Source organism: Sinocyclocheilus anshuiensis, unplaced genomic scaffold (assembly GCF_001515605.1).
Source record: "Sinocyclocheilus anshuiensis isolate Anshui unplaced genomic scaffold, SAMN03320099.WGS_v1.1 scaffold821, whole genome shotgun sequence".
Lineage (NCBI taxonomy): Eukaryota > Metazoa > Chordata > Actinopteri > Cypriniformes > Cyprinidae > Sinocyclocheilus > Sinocyclocheilus anshuiensis.
This window is the reverse complement of record NW_015558606.1, coordinates 20,503-37,155: the sequence shown is the minus strand read 5'-3', so window position 1 is coordinate 37,155 and position 16,653 is coordinate 20,503. Positions and strand designations below refer to the sequence as shown.

Here is a 16,653-nt window from a genome sequence, read left to right as displayed (position 1 = left end):
ACACATGTTGTGTTTCCATGTTTTATGGGGACATTCCATAGGCGTAATGGTTTTTATACTGTACAAACTATATTCTATTGCCCTACACCAACCCTACACCTAAACCTACCCCTTACAGGAAACTTTGTGCATTTTTACTTTCTCAAAAAAACTAATTCTGTATGATGTATAAGCTTGTTTCCTCATGGGGACCTCAAAAATGTCCCCACAAGGTCAAAATTTACTAGTATTACTATCCTTGTGGGGACATTTGGTCCCCATAACGTGATAAATACCAGGTACACACACACACACACACTTTTTTGTATGACAGATTTACTGCAGTGAAGCTGTGCTCACTGAGTCATGGCTACCCATTATACACAGTAGCCCCTCACTGCAGAACAAAGATCCAGAGGGCAGGGTTGGATCCACATCTAGGGCATGGAGATGGTAGGTTTAGGGGTGGAGATGGGTGGGTTTAGGGATCAGGGGTGGAGACGGGTAGGTTTAGGTATATGGTGGGAGGAGTTGGATCTGGATCCAACCTCGCCCCCTGGATCTTGTGTTCTGCAGTGAGGACCATCTCATTATAAAGCTTGTGTTCAGTGGGTACGGCTGTTTACCAAAAGGGGGCGCTTCAAAGACGTTTAAAAAAATAGCTCTCTTCAAATGGTATCTTATCCAGTGACTCCCCCTGGTGCTTGAATTGAGGTTTCATGGGGATCCTGTTAAATTTGTAAAATTGCACTTTATAAAAGCAGAATGTCTTTCAAGAAAAGTTATAGGATATGTTTGTTTCAATAGGATAATTTATCAAATGAATTTACTTTCTGCATTTAACTGCATGCCTTATTTCTTTTGGGTTACACCGAGATATATAAACCAAAAGGTTATAATGAGCTAGAAAAACACTAAATCCTAAATATAATCATTATTTCATGGTTTAAACTGATTTATTATTCTTTTTTTTCAGACTGTTCTAAGGCTGGAAATGCTATGTACAAATAATAATTCCTATAGGAATACACCCCAGGCGTGCACTGACTTAAAATGGGCTCTTGGGAATGACTGGAGTCACAGTGTCATTCTCATAGAATGCAAAGCATGTCTGCGGTTTATCAGCTGTCTTTATGTTTTTAAATAGCCACACAATAGTACCTTTAAAACATCCTGTGGCTCTACGGTATGAAACAACTAATCAAAAATTCTAATGCTCATAAATTACCAATTATAGACACATTAAAAATGAATTTTACCTTCATTGCCTTTGTATCATATTCTTAGCCTGTGAATTTTTATAATCAATACTCAGGCAACATTTGCATCATTACAATAATAGTTCTAATTGGCCTGTTTTCATAGTAAATGCTCCACAGTTGATCACTATTTACGTTGCAAATCTCCAGGCTTATATCGTTAACTGGATGACTGGAGGCCATTTTGCTTCATAACTGCAACTATCCTTTTAATAGTTCCTTAAGATACCCAGATAAAATGTGCTGTCTGCTCTCTTGACTGAAGAGCACAGTCATCTCTGGCACTTATCATTAATCCTCTGCTAAAGCTTTGATTGACATCCAGGGCAGCTGCACGACTGGGTGTGCTTCGTCCCGCCACTGGGCTGAATTAACTGCTAAATCCATCCAGTACAGAGATGATATAGACGGAATGACATGCATCATGCCCAGCATCATACAATCAGTCACGAGGCACTTAAAGGCATTGCCTCAAATACTAAACTTTCGAGATGAAAGGATCATATTAAAGAGATGTTTTAATTTGGTTCATTAAAAAATAGTATTGACAATCCTGAATCAAAGCTAAATAAATCTGGGTTGCACTAAGGTCACTTCTATTATATTAGTAGGCTATATGTAACGTATATTAGTATATGTTTAAAAGAGTAACAAATTGAGTATATATTTGGTGTGTCTACCTCACCGCTAAAAGTTCTTGACCTCAGATGCCACTTTTCATTACTTGATGTATTTCTTTTGACATTCACACTATTCAAGCGCTTTAACATAACATTGTTATGACAACCTGTTATCCTGTTACTTTTTGTTTCGAAATAAATATTAGTACTGTTCGACAGCCATATATTAGTAGTCTATTGTGTCTGTGTGCTGTTCAAGGAATGGTGTGACTGTGAGACCTCTCAGGAATGAAGAATGCAGAATACTCCTATGGCTAATAGCCACCAAATGTATGTTACATCTAGCACCTAGTTATCCCCTGCTTAATGCTGTCAGAAACCTTTTAAATAACTACTTTTATCACAGCTGTCTCTTGTTGAAGCCAGAATGATAGATGTGCTTGCATGTTATGACTCCTTTTAAGAAAACATAGGTAGGCCTCTTTTTTCTATCTCGTTTGAGTAAAACTTAAGGTTGAATAGATTAACATTAGATATACTAATTTAATATAACTAATAATGAACAATAATTTTACAGCATTACGTTTTATAATGATTTATTAATTACTATATATTAATTACTATTTCATCAATGAACTGACTTTAGCTGATAAACTGATTGTTTACTATTGTTCTCTTTCATTATCGACAAACTATTTTCCTGTTTGACACTGTAAAGCTGCTTTGACACAATTAGTATTGTATAAAGTGCTATACAAATAAAGGTGACTTGACTTGACTATAGTGATGTATTATATTTAATATCTTAATATTTTAATTTCTACATATACTAATACATTTATAACATTGAAACTAACAAGTATATTCATAAATTATAGAAAATTAAAAAAACATACAAAAAGGTTTAAAAATGCTTTAACCTTATTGTAAAGGTTATTCAGTTTTTAAATGTTTAAAGATGAATATTAAAACATTACCTGCTTAAGAGTCAGTTCAGAGGGATGTCCAGTATTGGTTAAATATCTGTATATAAAATATAATCACAGTTGACAGATCCAACCCCCAGTTTGCTGAGTTTAGCCATAATAAACGTCATTACCTCTGCTCTGCAGTGACAGGAACATGACAAGGTGTTGAAAAGTGTCTCTGGTGAACATACCAAGTTGGCTGGGAATCTGCTGCAATAGTGACGTCTCCTGATAATCTCTGCTAACAAGAATCATCAGCACCCCTGCCTGCCACCATATCCCTGGATGCTATACCATAGCCTCTGATAAAGCTTTTCTATTTCAAAATTCACATCTTTTCCAGTATCAGTACAAAACAATGCAAAGGCGATGTTATTGCTATAGGATGCTGAATTTTGTCAAGTCAAAAACAGAATCTTAGACCATCTTAAAGAAACTGGGTGATTGCTTTATCATTCAAAAAAGTTTGGAGTAAGATTTGTTGTTGTTGTTGTTGTTTTAAAGTATCTTATGATCACCAGGGCATTTATCATATTTGATCAGAAGTACAGTAAAACAATATTGTGAAATATTATAAAAAAAATGTATAAAACTCTTTTCTATTATTTTTTTTAAATGTAATTCATTCCTTTGATAACGAAGCTGAATTTTACTCCAGTTTTCAGTGTCACATGATCCTTTAGAAATGATTTTAATATGCTGATTTGGTGCTCATGTAACATTTCATAATGTTATAAATGTTGAAAACAGTTGTGCTGCTTGATTTCATTTTCAGGATTCTTTGATTAATAGAAAGTTTAAAAAAGCACTCATTTGAAATAGATATCTTTTGTAACATTATAAATGTCTTGAGAAGTATTATGACTATGTATAGTGTCATCATTTACTCACCCTCTTTTCGTTCAAAATCTGTATGACTGACTTTTTTTCTGCAGAACACACAAAAAAGATATTAGATGTCATTCTAAATTAACTTCCTGTGTGGCCAATTCACTTTATCTTTTATCTCATATAATGAAAATAATTTTGCACAGTCCTGCTGTGTAGTACCATAAAATGTTAAGTAATTTGGCATATTATAGCTTTTGCTCCATTGCACTGCAAATGTGACCTTGGATAGTTTGCTGTGCGCTTGAATGTGTCCACGTGAGCTTGAGTTCTCTGGAGTACGGCAGTCTAAAGCTGATGCTGGGCCTGTGCAGCTGACAGGGTGGGGCACAAGAGGGGAGGGATGGAAACTAAAGGACTAAAGCACTTGGCTTGATTTAACCGCAGTATCAGCAAAGTGGACGCTGCCCTGAAGAAAGGCCAGACCCCTACACCTTTGAAACACAGTGTTCTGGTCTGGACCACTGAAAACTACAGATAAGCGAGGGGCCTAGATAAATAAATGTGTGAGTGATAGGTGAAGGGCCAAAGAATCAGGGATGGAGAATATGTATTCCTGTGACTCACATGAAAGATATTCAGCATTCCTGGCCATCAGCCCGAACTCTCACAATGGTGCTCGTCTAAGTGCCAGGGCACCTAAAGATTGGCTTGTTTTAGTGTGTTTGATGTGCTTACGCCAGGAGGGGGGCTCGCAGGTCACCTGTCCTTGGCCTTATAGGGTTAGGGCAATCGAGGTTATAAATCCCATCTCTGCTATTGTGCTGAATCTCGCCATACTGTCCATCGGTCCTAGTGGGTTTTCGTGTGAGCGTTCTTTCCTAGAACTATGTGTATTGTGCTATTGCTGTAATGTTTTGATGTTATATTTATCATTACATATAGTTTCTGGGTATATTTTTCTCTGTATTTTAGGTGGAATCACAAACACCTGGAGCCTCCATTAGCATCTGCTGTCTGTCAATAACCGTGGTAATTTATGTTGATGATGCAAGCATTTGTTAAGATTGAAAATGACTTAAACTGCATTCTAACAAGTTCTTGTTTTTTTACAATTGAAGGTTAACTATGGGTGATGCTGAAATGGCAGTTTTTGGGGCCGCAGCCCCTTACCTGCGGAAGTCTGATAAGGAGCGTCTAGAGGCACAAACTAAACTCTTCGACTTAAAGAAGGAATGCTTTGTGATGGATCCAGTGGAGGAGTTTGTTAAAGCCACCGTCATAAATCGAGAGGGTGACAAAGTCACTGTGGAGACACAGGGAGGGAAGGTCAGTGGAAAAACGAACACAATTTTCCATCTGTTATGAACTTGTGAAAAAAGTAAACACCAAAGCTTCTGTGAATGTTTGATCAGCCACTACATAATTTTGATATTGCGATATGATCCGAGATCATTGCTGATATGAACTCCTTTTACATAGATATATAAAACATATAATATATGGTTGCATTTTTAAGGAGTCTTCAATTCTCAAGTTCTCAAAATAGGCATTGAACAGATGAACAATATTTATGCTGAACATTGTACAGTTAAGTAAAGAATCATCTAAACCAAATTTTTTGACAAACCTTGTTGTTGGCTAAACCCACATCATCATCATGTTATTTGAAGAAAAAAAAACATTATCAAAGATCAAATGTATAATTTTATACATTTATGTTTTCAAAAATATACATTTTAATTTAATTAAATTTGCCATTGATATTTCCATCACAATTTCACAGTCCTCTTCCAGTTCTCTTGGGGTTTTCAATTTTCCTTTATTTGTACAGAATGTCACTGTCAAAGAGAGTGAAATTCTGCAACAGAATCCTCCCAAATTTGATAAAATTGAAGACATGGCCATGCTGACTTTTCTCCATGAGCCAGCTGTGCTGTATAACCTCAAAGAACGCTATGCAGCATGGATGATCTATGTGAGTATACAGGAGTCTCAGCTGCTTCTTTGAAACCAAACCTTTACTTTTATTTGAAAATTCTACTACCTTTCCTGTTATACAGACCTACTCCGGGCTGTTCTGTGTCACTGTCAACCCTTACAAGTGGCTGCCGGTGTACAATAAGGAGGTGGTTGTAGCCTATAGAGGGAAGAAGAGGAGTGAAGCTCCTCCGCATATCTATTCCATCTCTGATAACGCCTACCAGTACATGTTGGCAGGTGATACTCACAAAAATAACCAAAACCAAACAAAAATGATAAAATACACAAATCTTGAAATAAGCACCAATAAAACCAAAACCAAACATCTATATTTCTGTTATTCTGTCCTTGTACAGACAGAGAAAACCAGTCTATTCTTATCACGTAAGTGACAAAACACAGAGCATACAAAAACACTATATTACTACTTTTGTTAGAGTACAAAGAAGTCTTTGTACTTCTGTTTATATGAGTAACTTTGCATAGATACAGTAATCTTTTGGCAATTTATTAAAGGGATAGTTTACTCAAAAATGAAAATTGTGTAATTTACTCATCTACTTGTCACTAAAACCCATATGGCTACTACTTCTACAAAGACATCTTGTAGAACGTCTAGGCTTCTTTTGTCCATACAATGAAAGTGGACTCTAAAAGTGTTTACTATATCACAAAGGATTTGTGAAAAATAAAATGGACCTCTACACCCTGCAAATTCAGAACACGCAATCATTCAGGACGCTGAGATATGGACATTGTGGTCATGTCATCCATTTCTCATGATAATACTGTTTTTATGACTTTAGTGGAGAGTCTGGAGCTGGGAAGACTGTGAACACTAAAAGAGTCATTCAGTACTTTGCCAGCATTGCAGCAAGTGGGGGGAAGAAGGACCTATCTGCTCAGAACAAGGTTCCACTTTAATGAAGGGACAAATATAGATCTGTTGACAAAGCTTTTAATGCAAACTGTTTTAAATATGTTTCACCTTGTTTTGTGGTTTGATCTTCTCATCTAGGGAAGCCTGGAGGATCAAATCATCCAGGCTAACCCTGCCTTGGAGGCTTTTGGTAATGCTAAGACCATCAGAAATGACAACTCCTCAAGATTTGTAAGTGAATGTGCACTAAATCAAAATAGCAGAGCATAGTCAATTTTATGCAACATGGTGTAAGATGGCTCTTCTACATATTTTTATAGGGAAAATTTATTCGAATTCACTTTGATACAAGGGGGAAACTGGCATCTGCTGACATTGAAACATGTATGTCTTTGCTATCTTTTCACAAACAATCTTATTTTTTATTAAGTGAAAATGTAAATGATATATTAATGTGTACTACTTCTACATTAAAATACTACGTTCTTTCTATCTGTATAGATCTCCTGGAGAAGTCCCGTGTGACCTTTCAGTTAAAGGCTGAGAGAGACTATCACATCTTCTATCAAATCTTATCCAACAAAAAACCTGAGATCCTTGGTGAGCAAATTAAGCAACCTCATACTCAATCAATTCAAAACATAGATAGACTTGTAATCTTTTACTCTCTCACTTCTACTGAAACTGTATAAACAGAGATGTTACTAGTGACAGCAAACCCCTATGACTACGCATTCATCTCTCAGGGAGAGACCACAGTTCTTTCCATTGATGATACTGAGGAGTTATTGGCAACCGATGTGAGTATATTGTCATTAGATTTGGTTAAAAACCATGATGATATTTGGCCCCATAATAGTAATGTCATGCTTTAAGTCAGTCAAATACCCAAGTGTTCTACTTTCACAGAGTGCCTTTGATATATTGGGCTTTACACAAGATGAAAAGAACTCTGTGTATAAGCTGACTGGAGCCATTATGCACTACGGCAACATGAAGTTCAAGCAGAAGCAGCGAGAGGAACAAGCAGAAGCTGATGGAACTGAAGGTAAGGAATGAAAGCTTACAGCAAAATGCAATAAATTAAAATGTCATGAATAGCATGCACTGTAAAAAAAAATTCCATAAAATTTACGGGAAAAAACTGTCAGCTGTGGTTGCTGGAATTTTACTGTAAAAAAATACAGTAGCAACATTTTAGGTTTTACGGTTTTAACTTAAATTTAGAGTTAAATACCATTATTTCATTAACTGATATAATGTTAATATCAACCTATTGAAGTACTGAAATCGGTTTTGTACCTTTGTAATACACTGATAACCACCAAATGCAGGTGGTGATGAGAAAGTCACATGATGAACCAAAGCCCATTACAAGCAGCTTTTAAATAACAACATATATAGAAGGTGCACAGTGTCATTCACACAAACACTAAACACCATCATGGTAACAAACATGAAACTGAAATAATGCAATAAACATTCATTTAACAACATTAGGTGTAACATACAACCCTAATATACAAAACGCATAAGAAAAAAACTAAGAAGAAACAGTTATTTCAACAAAAAACATCAAATTTGAAATGTAACGCAGGGAATTCTGGGAATGTCAATTTACGGTTATTCACTGTAAATTATACAGTCTTTTTCACTTCCAAAAACGGTATACTACCGTAAAATTACATGTAATGTCCAATACAGTTTTTCACCATATATAGTAGGGGAATTGACAGTTAATCATTTAACAGGTTTTTTTTTTACATTTTTACAGTCTTTTACCGTTAAACTCACTGTCATTTTTTACAGTGTGTGAATAGCAGTCATGCTTTATGTAAGGAATCTTGATTTACAGATACTGACAAAGCAGCATATCTAATGGGTCTGAATTCTGCTGACCTCATCAAGGGTCTATGTCATCCAAGGGTCAAAGTTGGAAATGAGTGGGTAACCAAGGGACAAAATGTCCAGCAGGTCAGTAGTCATAATTCCAGCTGACAACAATGAGAGAATGAAAAAGCAATCAAACAAAACTTTTATGCGTTGATTATTTCAGGTAAACTATGCTGTTGGTGCCTTATCAAAAGCAGTGTATGAGAAAATGTTCCTCTGGATGGTGATGAGAATCAATCAGTCTCTAGAGACAAAGCAGCCTCGACAATACTTTATTGGAGTGCTGGACATTGCTGGCTTTGAGATCTTTGAAGTGAGAACTGAATGCTCAGCTTAACACACAATAAATTACTCTTCAGCATTTCAAGTATCTATATTTTTCAAACATAAAACTGATGCTTTTACAAATTAATTTACAGTTCAACACCTTTGAGCAACTCTGCATCAACTTTACCAATGAGAAACTGCAACAGTTTTTCAACCATCACATGTTTGTGCTGGAACAAGAGGAGTACAAGAAAGAAGGGATTGAATGGGTGTTCATTGACTTCGGTATGGATTTGCAGGCCTGCATCGATCTCATTGAGAAAGTAAGCAAAAATGACTACAACAAGTTTTACAACAAGCATTTCAATTAAATTATATATGCATTTCTTTGACTTCACCATTCCTCCATATTCCTGATTCCTTCAGCCAATGGGCATCATGTCCATCCTTGAAGAGGAGTGCATGTTTCCCAAAGCTAGTGATGCAACATTTAAAGCAAAGCTTTATGATAATCACCTTGGGAAATCAAGCAACTTCCAGAAACCCAGGCTTCTGAAGGGCAAGCCAGAGGCTCACTTTGCCCTGGTTCACTATGCTGGTATAGTGGACTACAACATCAACAACTGGCTAGTGAAGAATAAGGACCCACTCAATGAAACTGTGGTTGGATTGTACCAGAAGTCCGCACTGAAGTTGTTGTCTTATCTTTTTGCCAACTATGCAAGTGCAGATTCAGGTGTGCTTGTAATGTCTTTACAAAAAAATTACACTATCAATTTGAAGTGCCATCTAATTTAAAGTAATGTGAGGTCATGTGATATGTCAAAATCAAGCTATAAAGCAATAGTGTCAATACTGTGTCAAGGAACTCTTTACAATTTACAATTGTAAATTTTTTGAGAATTTACAAAACTCAAACCTTTGATTTATATTTTGTCCAGTAATGGCTGATGGCACAAGTGGGAAAAAAGAAAAGAAGAAGAAAGGGTCATCATTCCAGACAGTGTCTGCACTTCACAGGGTATATCAAAGGCTGCCGATACCTAAAAACTATTTGTTCTTTCCTAGTCAAATTTGCCAACAAGTGTTTGCTTACAGGAGAATCTCAACAAGCTAATGACAAACCTGAGATCAACTCATCCTCACTTTGTACGGTGCATCATCCCCAATGAGACAAAGACTCCTGGAGTGATGGAGAACCCTTTGGTCATGCATCAACTGCGCTGTAACGGTGTACTGGAGGGCATCAGAATTTGTAGAAAAGGCTTCCCCAATAGAATCCTGTATGGAGATTTCAAACAGAGGTACCAAAAGAAAGAAAGAAAGAAAGAAAGAAAGAAAGAAAAAAGACCAGAAGTTACTGCAAAAATTGTTTACTTTTAAAATACTTCATTCTGTGATTCTGCAGATATCGGATCTTAAACCCTGCAGCTATCCCTGAGGGACAGTTCATAGACAGCAAGAAAGGAGCAGAGAAACTGCTGGGTTCTCTTGAGATAGACCACCAGCAGTACAGGTTTGGACACACTAAGGTAAGTCTTGTAAGGCCACCTTCTGGGAGTATGCAAAATGCTGTAAAATAAAAAGGTTGTGAACATAATGTCTGTTATTATTTTAGGTATTTTTTAAGGCTGGTCTTCTTGGCCAATTGGAGGAGATGAGAGATGAGCGTCTATCAAAAATAATCACTGGAATTCAAGCTAGGTCTCGAGGTCTTCTTTCAAGGGTTGAATACCAAAAGATGGTAGAACGCAGGTAACAATTATCCCATACATTACTTTACTTAAACTAGCAATGTGTGTTTATATGTGCTGTTGAATTTTAAATGTTGTTTGATTGTATTTTTATGCATTCTCCGCAAATAAAAAAGGGATGCCTTGCTTGTGATTCAGTGGAATGTACGTGCATTCATGAGTGTCAAGAATTGGCCCTGGATGAAACTCTTCTTTAAAATTAAACCATTACTGAGATCTGCTGAAGCAGAAAAGGAAATGGCCAATATGAAAGAGGAGTTCTTGAAGCTCAAGGAAGCCTATGCAAAGTCTGAGGCTCGTAGAAAAGAACTTGAGGAAAAAATGGTTACTCTTCTTCAAGAAAAGAATGACCTCCAACTGCAAGTGCAGGCGGTATGTTTGTAAAACTTCATGTATAAAGGATTGGAATAAACAGTAATATGTATAGTTTGCATGAGTCTTTTGAATATTTTCAATGCAAACAGGAACAAGATAATCTCTGTGATGCTGAAGAGAGGTGTGAAGGTCTGATCAAAAATAAGATTCAGATGGAGGCTAAAACCAAAGAACTCACAGAGCGACTTGAGGATGAGGAGGAGATGAATGCAGAGCTCACAGCTAAGAAGAGAAAGCTGGAGGATGAGTGCTCAGAGCTGAAGAAAGATATTGATGATCTGGAGCTGACTCTGGCTAAAGTGGAGAAAGAGAAGCATGCTACTGAGAACAAGGTTTAATACAAACAGCAATTAACTGTGAAAAGGAATGCCCATCTCTCATAAAAGTTTTAACTAATATTAGCTTCATATACACAGGTGAAGAACCTGACAGAGGAAATGGCAGCTTTAGATGATATCATTGCCAAACTAACCAAGGAGAAGAAAGCCTTGCAGGAAGCTCATCAGCAGACACTGGATGACCTGCAAAGTGAGGAGGACAAAGTCAACACCCTCACCAAGGCAAAAGCTAAGCTAGAGCAGCAAGTGGATGATGTGAGTAATTATTATTATTATTAAGTATTATTTTGTTGTTGTAGCATATTTGTTTCAGCATTTGTTAAATCTGTTAGCTTGAGGGATCTCTAGAGCAAGAAAAGAAAATCCGAATGGATCTAGAAAGAGCCAAGAGGAAACTTGAAGGAGATCTGAAGTTAACCCAGGAGAGCCTAATGGACCTAGAGAATGACAAACAGCAGCTGGAAGAACGACTGAAGAAGTAAGACCAACTACTTTATTAGTATATTATTGTTGTTTTAAATGTTTTAATATCCTAATGATTTAAAGGCCATAATTTCATTTTCAGAAAAGACTTTGAAATCAGTCAGCTCAACAGTAAAATTGACGACGACCAAAACATAATTATCCAACTACAAAAGAAACTCAAGGAGCTGCAGGTACTTTATATGACCATATGATTGAATCTGTTCTGTTGATCAATGCACTGTGCATTTTGGAGAAAAAAACCCTCAACTTCTGCTTTGTGCTAGGCTCGAGTTGAGGAGCTGGAGGAAGAGCTTGAGGCAGAAAGAGCTGCCAGAGCCAAGGTGGAGAAACAGAGAGCAGATTTAGCCAGAGAGCTGGAGGAGATCAGTGAGAGACTGGAGGAGGCTGGAGGAGCTACATCTGCTCAGATTGAGATGAATAAGAAACGAGAGGCAGAGTTTCAGAAACTTCGCAGAGACCTTGAAGAGGCCACTCTGCAGCACGAGGCCACTGCTGCCACACTGAGGAAGAAACAAGCCGACAGTGTGGCAGATTTGGGAGAGCAGATAGACAATCTGCAGAGAGTCAAACAAAAACTGGAAAAGGAAAAAAGTGAACTCAGACTCGAGCTGGATGATGTGGTCTCCAGCATGGAGCAGATTGTCAAGTCCAAGGTGAAAAAACAAGGTTTCTCTTCCTTTTTTGGTGGGGGGGGAAAGATGGCAAGATTCCATTCAGCCTTTAAACGTGTCATTAGCATAAGAGTCTTTAATTATGTTTTTTTTTTTTAAACCTTATGTCTTATGTCTATACTAATGCAATTTATCTAAATAGACCAACATGGAGAAAGTTAACAGAACTCTGGAAGATCAACTCAATGAATTCCGAAACAAGTGTGAGGAAAATCAAAGGTCCCTCAATGACTTTACAACCCAGAAGGCAAAGCTCCAGGCAGAAAATGGTAATTGAATAATTTTGTTGTAACTATAAAAGGGTGACAATTGTATGATAACTGTTTTTTTTTTTTTGCCTGTTTCTTTCAATACATTAGATGAATATGCAAGGCGGTTAGAAGAAAAGGAATCATTAATCTCTCAGCTGACAAGGGGTAAGAACTCCTTTAGTCAACAACTGGAAGACCTGAAAAGGCAGTTAGATGAGGAAATGAAGGTAACATATATTTGTCCACATCTCCTATATTTCTACTACTGCTTGTACTTATAATTTGTAATCTTATATAACAAAGTAATCAAACAAATCTTTTCCAGGCGAAGAATGCTCTCGCCCATGCACTGCAGTCAGCTCGGCATGACACAGATCTGCTCAGAGAGCAGTTTGAGGAGGAGCAGGAGGCCAAAGCAGAGCTACAGAGAAGCATGTCTAAAGCAAATACTGAGGTGGCTCAGTGGAGAACAAAGTATGAAACTGATGCCATCCAGAGGACTGAGGAGCTGGAGGAAGCCAAGTAAGATAGGAAACCATTATATCTCTATGGACATGAATGTACTGAATATTGGGACCCACTCAAAAAGACCCAGCATTGACTGCCCCATCCTACTTACGCCAATCTATACAAAGAAGTGAAGGCTCAGCTCATTTTATCTGCTAATTTTCAATAGTCTGTTCTTTTAATTACTTCCATGCAGGAAGAAACTGGCTCAGCGTTTGCAAGAGGCTGAGGAGGCCGTGGAGGCAGTAAATGCTAAATGCTCTTCCCTTGAAAAGACTAAACACAGACTTCAGAATGAAATTGAAGATTTGATGGTGGATGTGGAGAGAGCCAACACTGCTGCTGCATCTTTAGACAAGAAACAAAGAAACTTTGACAAGGTAGTATTTAAACAAGAGACTAAGACAACATTTAGACAAGACTGATAATTGAATTATTTTGAATTCATGAGAATTCAATTACGAATGAATTCTTCTGTATAGAGAGAGAAAGATATTTCAGAAACATATATTATACCAGTCAAAAGTTTGCACATACTTACATATTATTTATTATTACTCTTTTCCACTTTTTAGATGAGTAGTAAAATCATCAGAATTATGAAATAAAACAAATGGATGTATGGGACCTATGAATGCCTTTTGTCACCCTCACCATTCATTTTCATTAATTAAAAAAAATATATGTATATATTATTTGACTATTATTAAAAAAACATTCATAATAAAAATGTAATTTAAGAAAATGTTCTTTTCAGGTCTTATCTGAATGGAAGCAGAAGTATGAGGAGTCTCAGTGTGAATTGGAGAGCTCTCAGAAGGAAGCCAGATCTTTAAGCACAGAACTGTTCAAGCTGAAGAACTCCTATGAGGAATCTCTGGATCACTTGGAGACCATGAAGAGAGAGAACAAGATTCTGCAAGGTTTCTTCACTGCTATTTTGTACATACTTGCACAAAATTACAATTATGTATGGTAATGTCCAAATGGTAATGTTATTTTTCCTATAGAGGAGATCTCTGACCTGACTGAACAGCTTGGTGAGAGTGGGAAGACAATCCATGAGTTGGAGAAGATTCGTAAGCAACTGGAACAAGAAAAGGCTGAGATACAAGCTGCTCTGGAAGAAGCTGAGGTAGGAGGGTGGCCAAAAAAATGATATGAAATTAAGTGCAATGATGACATGAGTAAGCTTATTCTGTTTATTACAGGGCTCTCTGGAGCATGAGGAGGGTAAAATCCTGAGGGCCCAGCTAGAATTTAACCAAATAAAGGCTGATATTGAGCACAAGCTGACTGAGAAAGATGAGGAAATGGAGCAATCAAAGAGAAACCTACAGAGGACCATAGACACCTTGCAAAGTGCTTTGGAGTCTGAAACTCGTAGCAGGAATGAAGCTCTCCGGATAAAGAAGAAGATGGAAGGAGATCTAAATGAAATGGAGATCCAGCTGAGTCAGGCTAACAGACAGGCAGCCGAGGCTCAAAAACAACTCAAGTCTATTCAGGCCCATCTAAAGGTAAAACAAATGTGTTACTATTTCATAATTCGCTTTGTGTGTCTATATATTTATATATATATAAACCTGACTTTATTTATATGGAAAATGTTGTAGGACTCCCAGCTTCAGCTGGACGACTCTCTTCGAGCCAATGATGATCTGAAGGAGAACACTGCCATTGTGGAGAGACGTAATACCTTGCTTCAGGCTGAACTGGAGGAGCTTAGGGCAGTTCTGGAACAAACGGAGCGTGGACGCAAACTTTCTGAGCAAGAGCTGCTGGATGTCACTGAGAGAGTACAGCTTCTGCATTCTCAGGTAAATCATTAAGGGTCTTTATGGATATTTGTTGTAAGGTTATATGATAAACGGTCATTGTAACACAAATTTACAAAATTTCATATATAGAACACCAGTCTCATAAACCAGAAGAAGAAGCTGGAGACTGACACATCCCAACTTCAGAGTGAGGTGGAAGAGGCAGTGCAAGAATGCAGGAACGCAGAGGAAAAGGCTAAGAAGGCCATCACTGATGCTGCCATGATGGCTGAGGAGTTGAAGAAGGAGCAGGACACAAGTGCTCACCTGGAGCGTATGAAGAAGAACATGGAGCAGACCATTAAGGACCTGCAGCACCGCCTGGATGAAGCAGAACAAATTGCTATGAAGGGAGGCAAGAAACAAGTCCAGAAACTGGAGGCTAGGGTGAGTTCACTGATAATTATAGTCCACTTCTTGCTCATTTAAGACAACATAAATAAAACAATGACTAATGCACTTCTACTGTATCACTCCTAGGTAAGAGAGCTGGAATGTGAAGTTGAAGCTGAACAGAAGAAAAGCAGTGAATCTATTAAAGGAATCCGTAAATATGAACGCCGCATCAAGGAATTTACGTATCAGGTGGGATTAGATGATTTAAGTGTATATGTCTAATAAAGATCAGAGTAAATAATGTACACCAAATTAATCTTTAGTTGTATGAACCTAGACTGAAGAGGACCGCAAAAACATAGCCCGTCTTCAGGATTTGGTCGACAAGCTGCAACTAAAAGTCAAAGCTTACAAAAGAGCTGCAGAGGAAGCTGTAAGTGCTCTTGAAATTCAGAGGTGTACTAGAGAGTTGCTGTGGATGGTGTTATCCAAAGTATAGATGTCTTATGTGTCATGATTGCCTCCTGTAATAGGAAGAACAGGCAAACATTCACCTTGGCAAATTCCGTAAGCTGCAGCATGAACTAGATGAAGCAGAGGAAAGAGCTGATATTGCTGAATCTCAAGTGAACAAACTACGTGCCAAAAGTCGTGATGTGGGGCCAAAGGTACAGTGGACACAATTAATTAATCATTCATTAAAATGTTAAAAAGCTCATAAAGTTGCTTGATTTCAGTTTGCATGGGACATATCCCACTCTTTTAATAGCCAATATGTATGACAGGCACCATGATTTGCTACTTTCTAGTCAGTGGTAGATATTTATTACAGGGAGGGACAATCTCATTCTAGAGAGCCTCTGACTGGGCACAAATCTTTGAGTACAGGTTATGTCATCAATGTATTTGGTTTATTAAAGGAGAATTAAATAGTTTATAATACCTTTCCTTAGTAACTAATGGAGCCTACCTTTTCCTTGTCAACATTTTCTCTCACAGAAAGGGTTTGATGAAGAATGAAGTCTCCTGGAAATCTTCTGAAATCACCTTCCCTTGCTTGCCTTTCTCTCTGTCCACTATTGTTTCCCCTCACTTTCATGAAATAAAGTCACTGCATCTAATCTGTTGTCTTGTGTGTATATGGAGATTATTGTGCTGCTTTAAGTTACCACATCACATACTGTTATAATCAAAACCAAGCACTCTTCTGAGAATTTAATTTTATGTATTTCATATCTACATATATGTAATGTTTTATTAATTTGACCACACATTATACAAAACAAACAAAAAAAAAACAAATAAACATTTGTATCCCCTTGTATTTGTATATTCTATTTATCAAAAGGTACACAGTGATCCCTCAGTGTATATAAGAGTTTCTCAGGCTCTTTTATAGCTGCGCCTCAAACATATAGAACTTTGGGCTCTAATAATG

General features: G+C 37.3%; 1 protein-coding gene across 1 annotated transcript; it reads left to right on the top strand.

The window, feature by feature from the left end:
* The first annotated feature begins 4,492 nt into the window (after nucleotides 1-4,492).
* myh7l (myosin heavy chain 7-like) lies at nucleotides 4,493-16,089 on the top strand. Its single transcript, XM_016476023.1, has 38 exons — nucleotides 4,493-4,521; nucleotides 4,600-4,686; nucleotides 4,776-4,983; nucleotides 5,489-5,632; nucleotides 5,718-5,874; nucleotides 5,994-6,021; nucleotides 6,444-6,549; nucleotides 6,656-6,748; nucleotides 6,838-6,901; nucleotides 7,019-7,117; nucleotides 7,214-7,317; nucleotides 7,427-7,565; nucleotides 8,373-8,491; nucleotides 8,574-8,723; nucleotides 8,830-9,000; nucleotides 9,104-9,390; nucleotides 9,614-9,698; nucleotides 9,776-9,981; nucleotides 10,086-10,209; nucleotides 10,296-10,432; nucleotides 10,548-10,803; nucleotides 10,896-11,138; nucleotides 11,223-11,399; nucleotides 11,477-11,622; nucleotides 11,710-11,800; nucleotides 11,894-12,283; nucleotides 12,444-12,570; nucleotides 12,661-12,779; nucleotides 12,878-13,074; nucleotides 13,256-13,439; nucleotides 13,817-13,982; nucleotides 14,070-14,194; nucleotides 14,271-14,579; nucleotides 14,676-14,879; nucleotides 14,970-15,266; nucleotides 15,360-15,464; nucleotides 15,553-15,648; nucleotides 15,749-16,089. The coding sequence occupies exons 3-38, from the start codon at nucleotides 4,783-4,785 to the stop codon at nucleotides 15,923-15,925; spliced, it is 5,823 nt and encodes a 1,940-aa protein (XP_016331509.1). The 5' UTR covers nucleotides 4,493-4,521; nucleotides 4,600-4,686; nucleotides 4,776-4,782; the 3' UTR covers nucleotides 15,926-16,089.
* The last annotated feature ends 564 nt before the right edge of the window (nucleotides 16,090-16,653 follow it).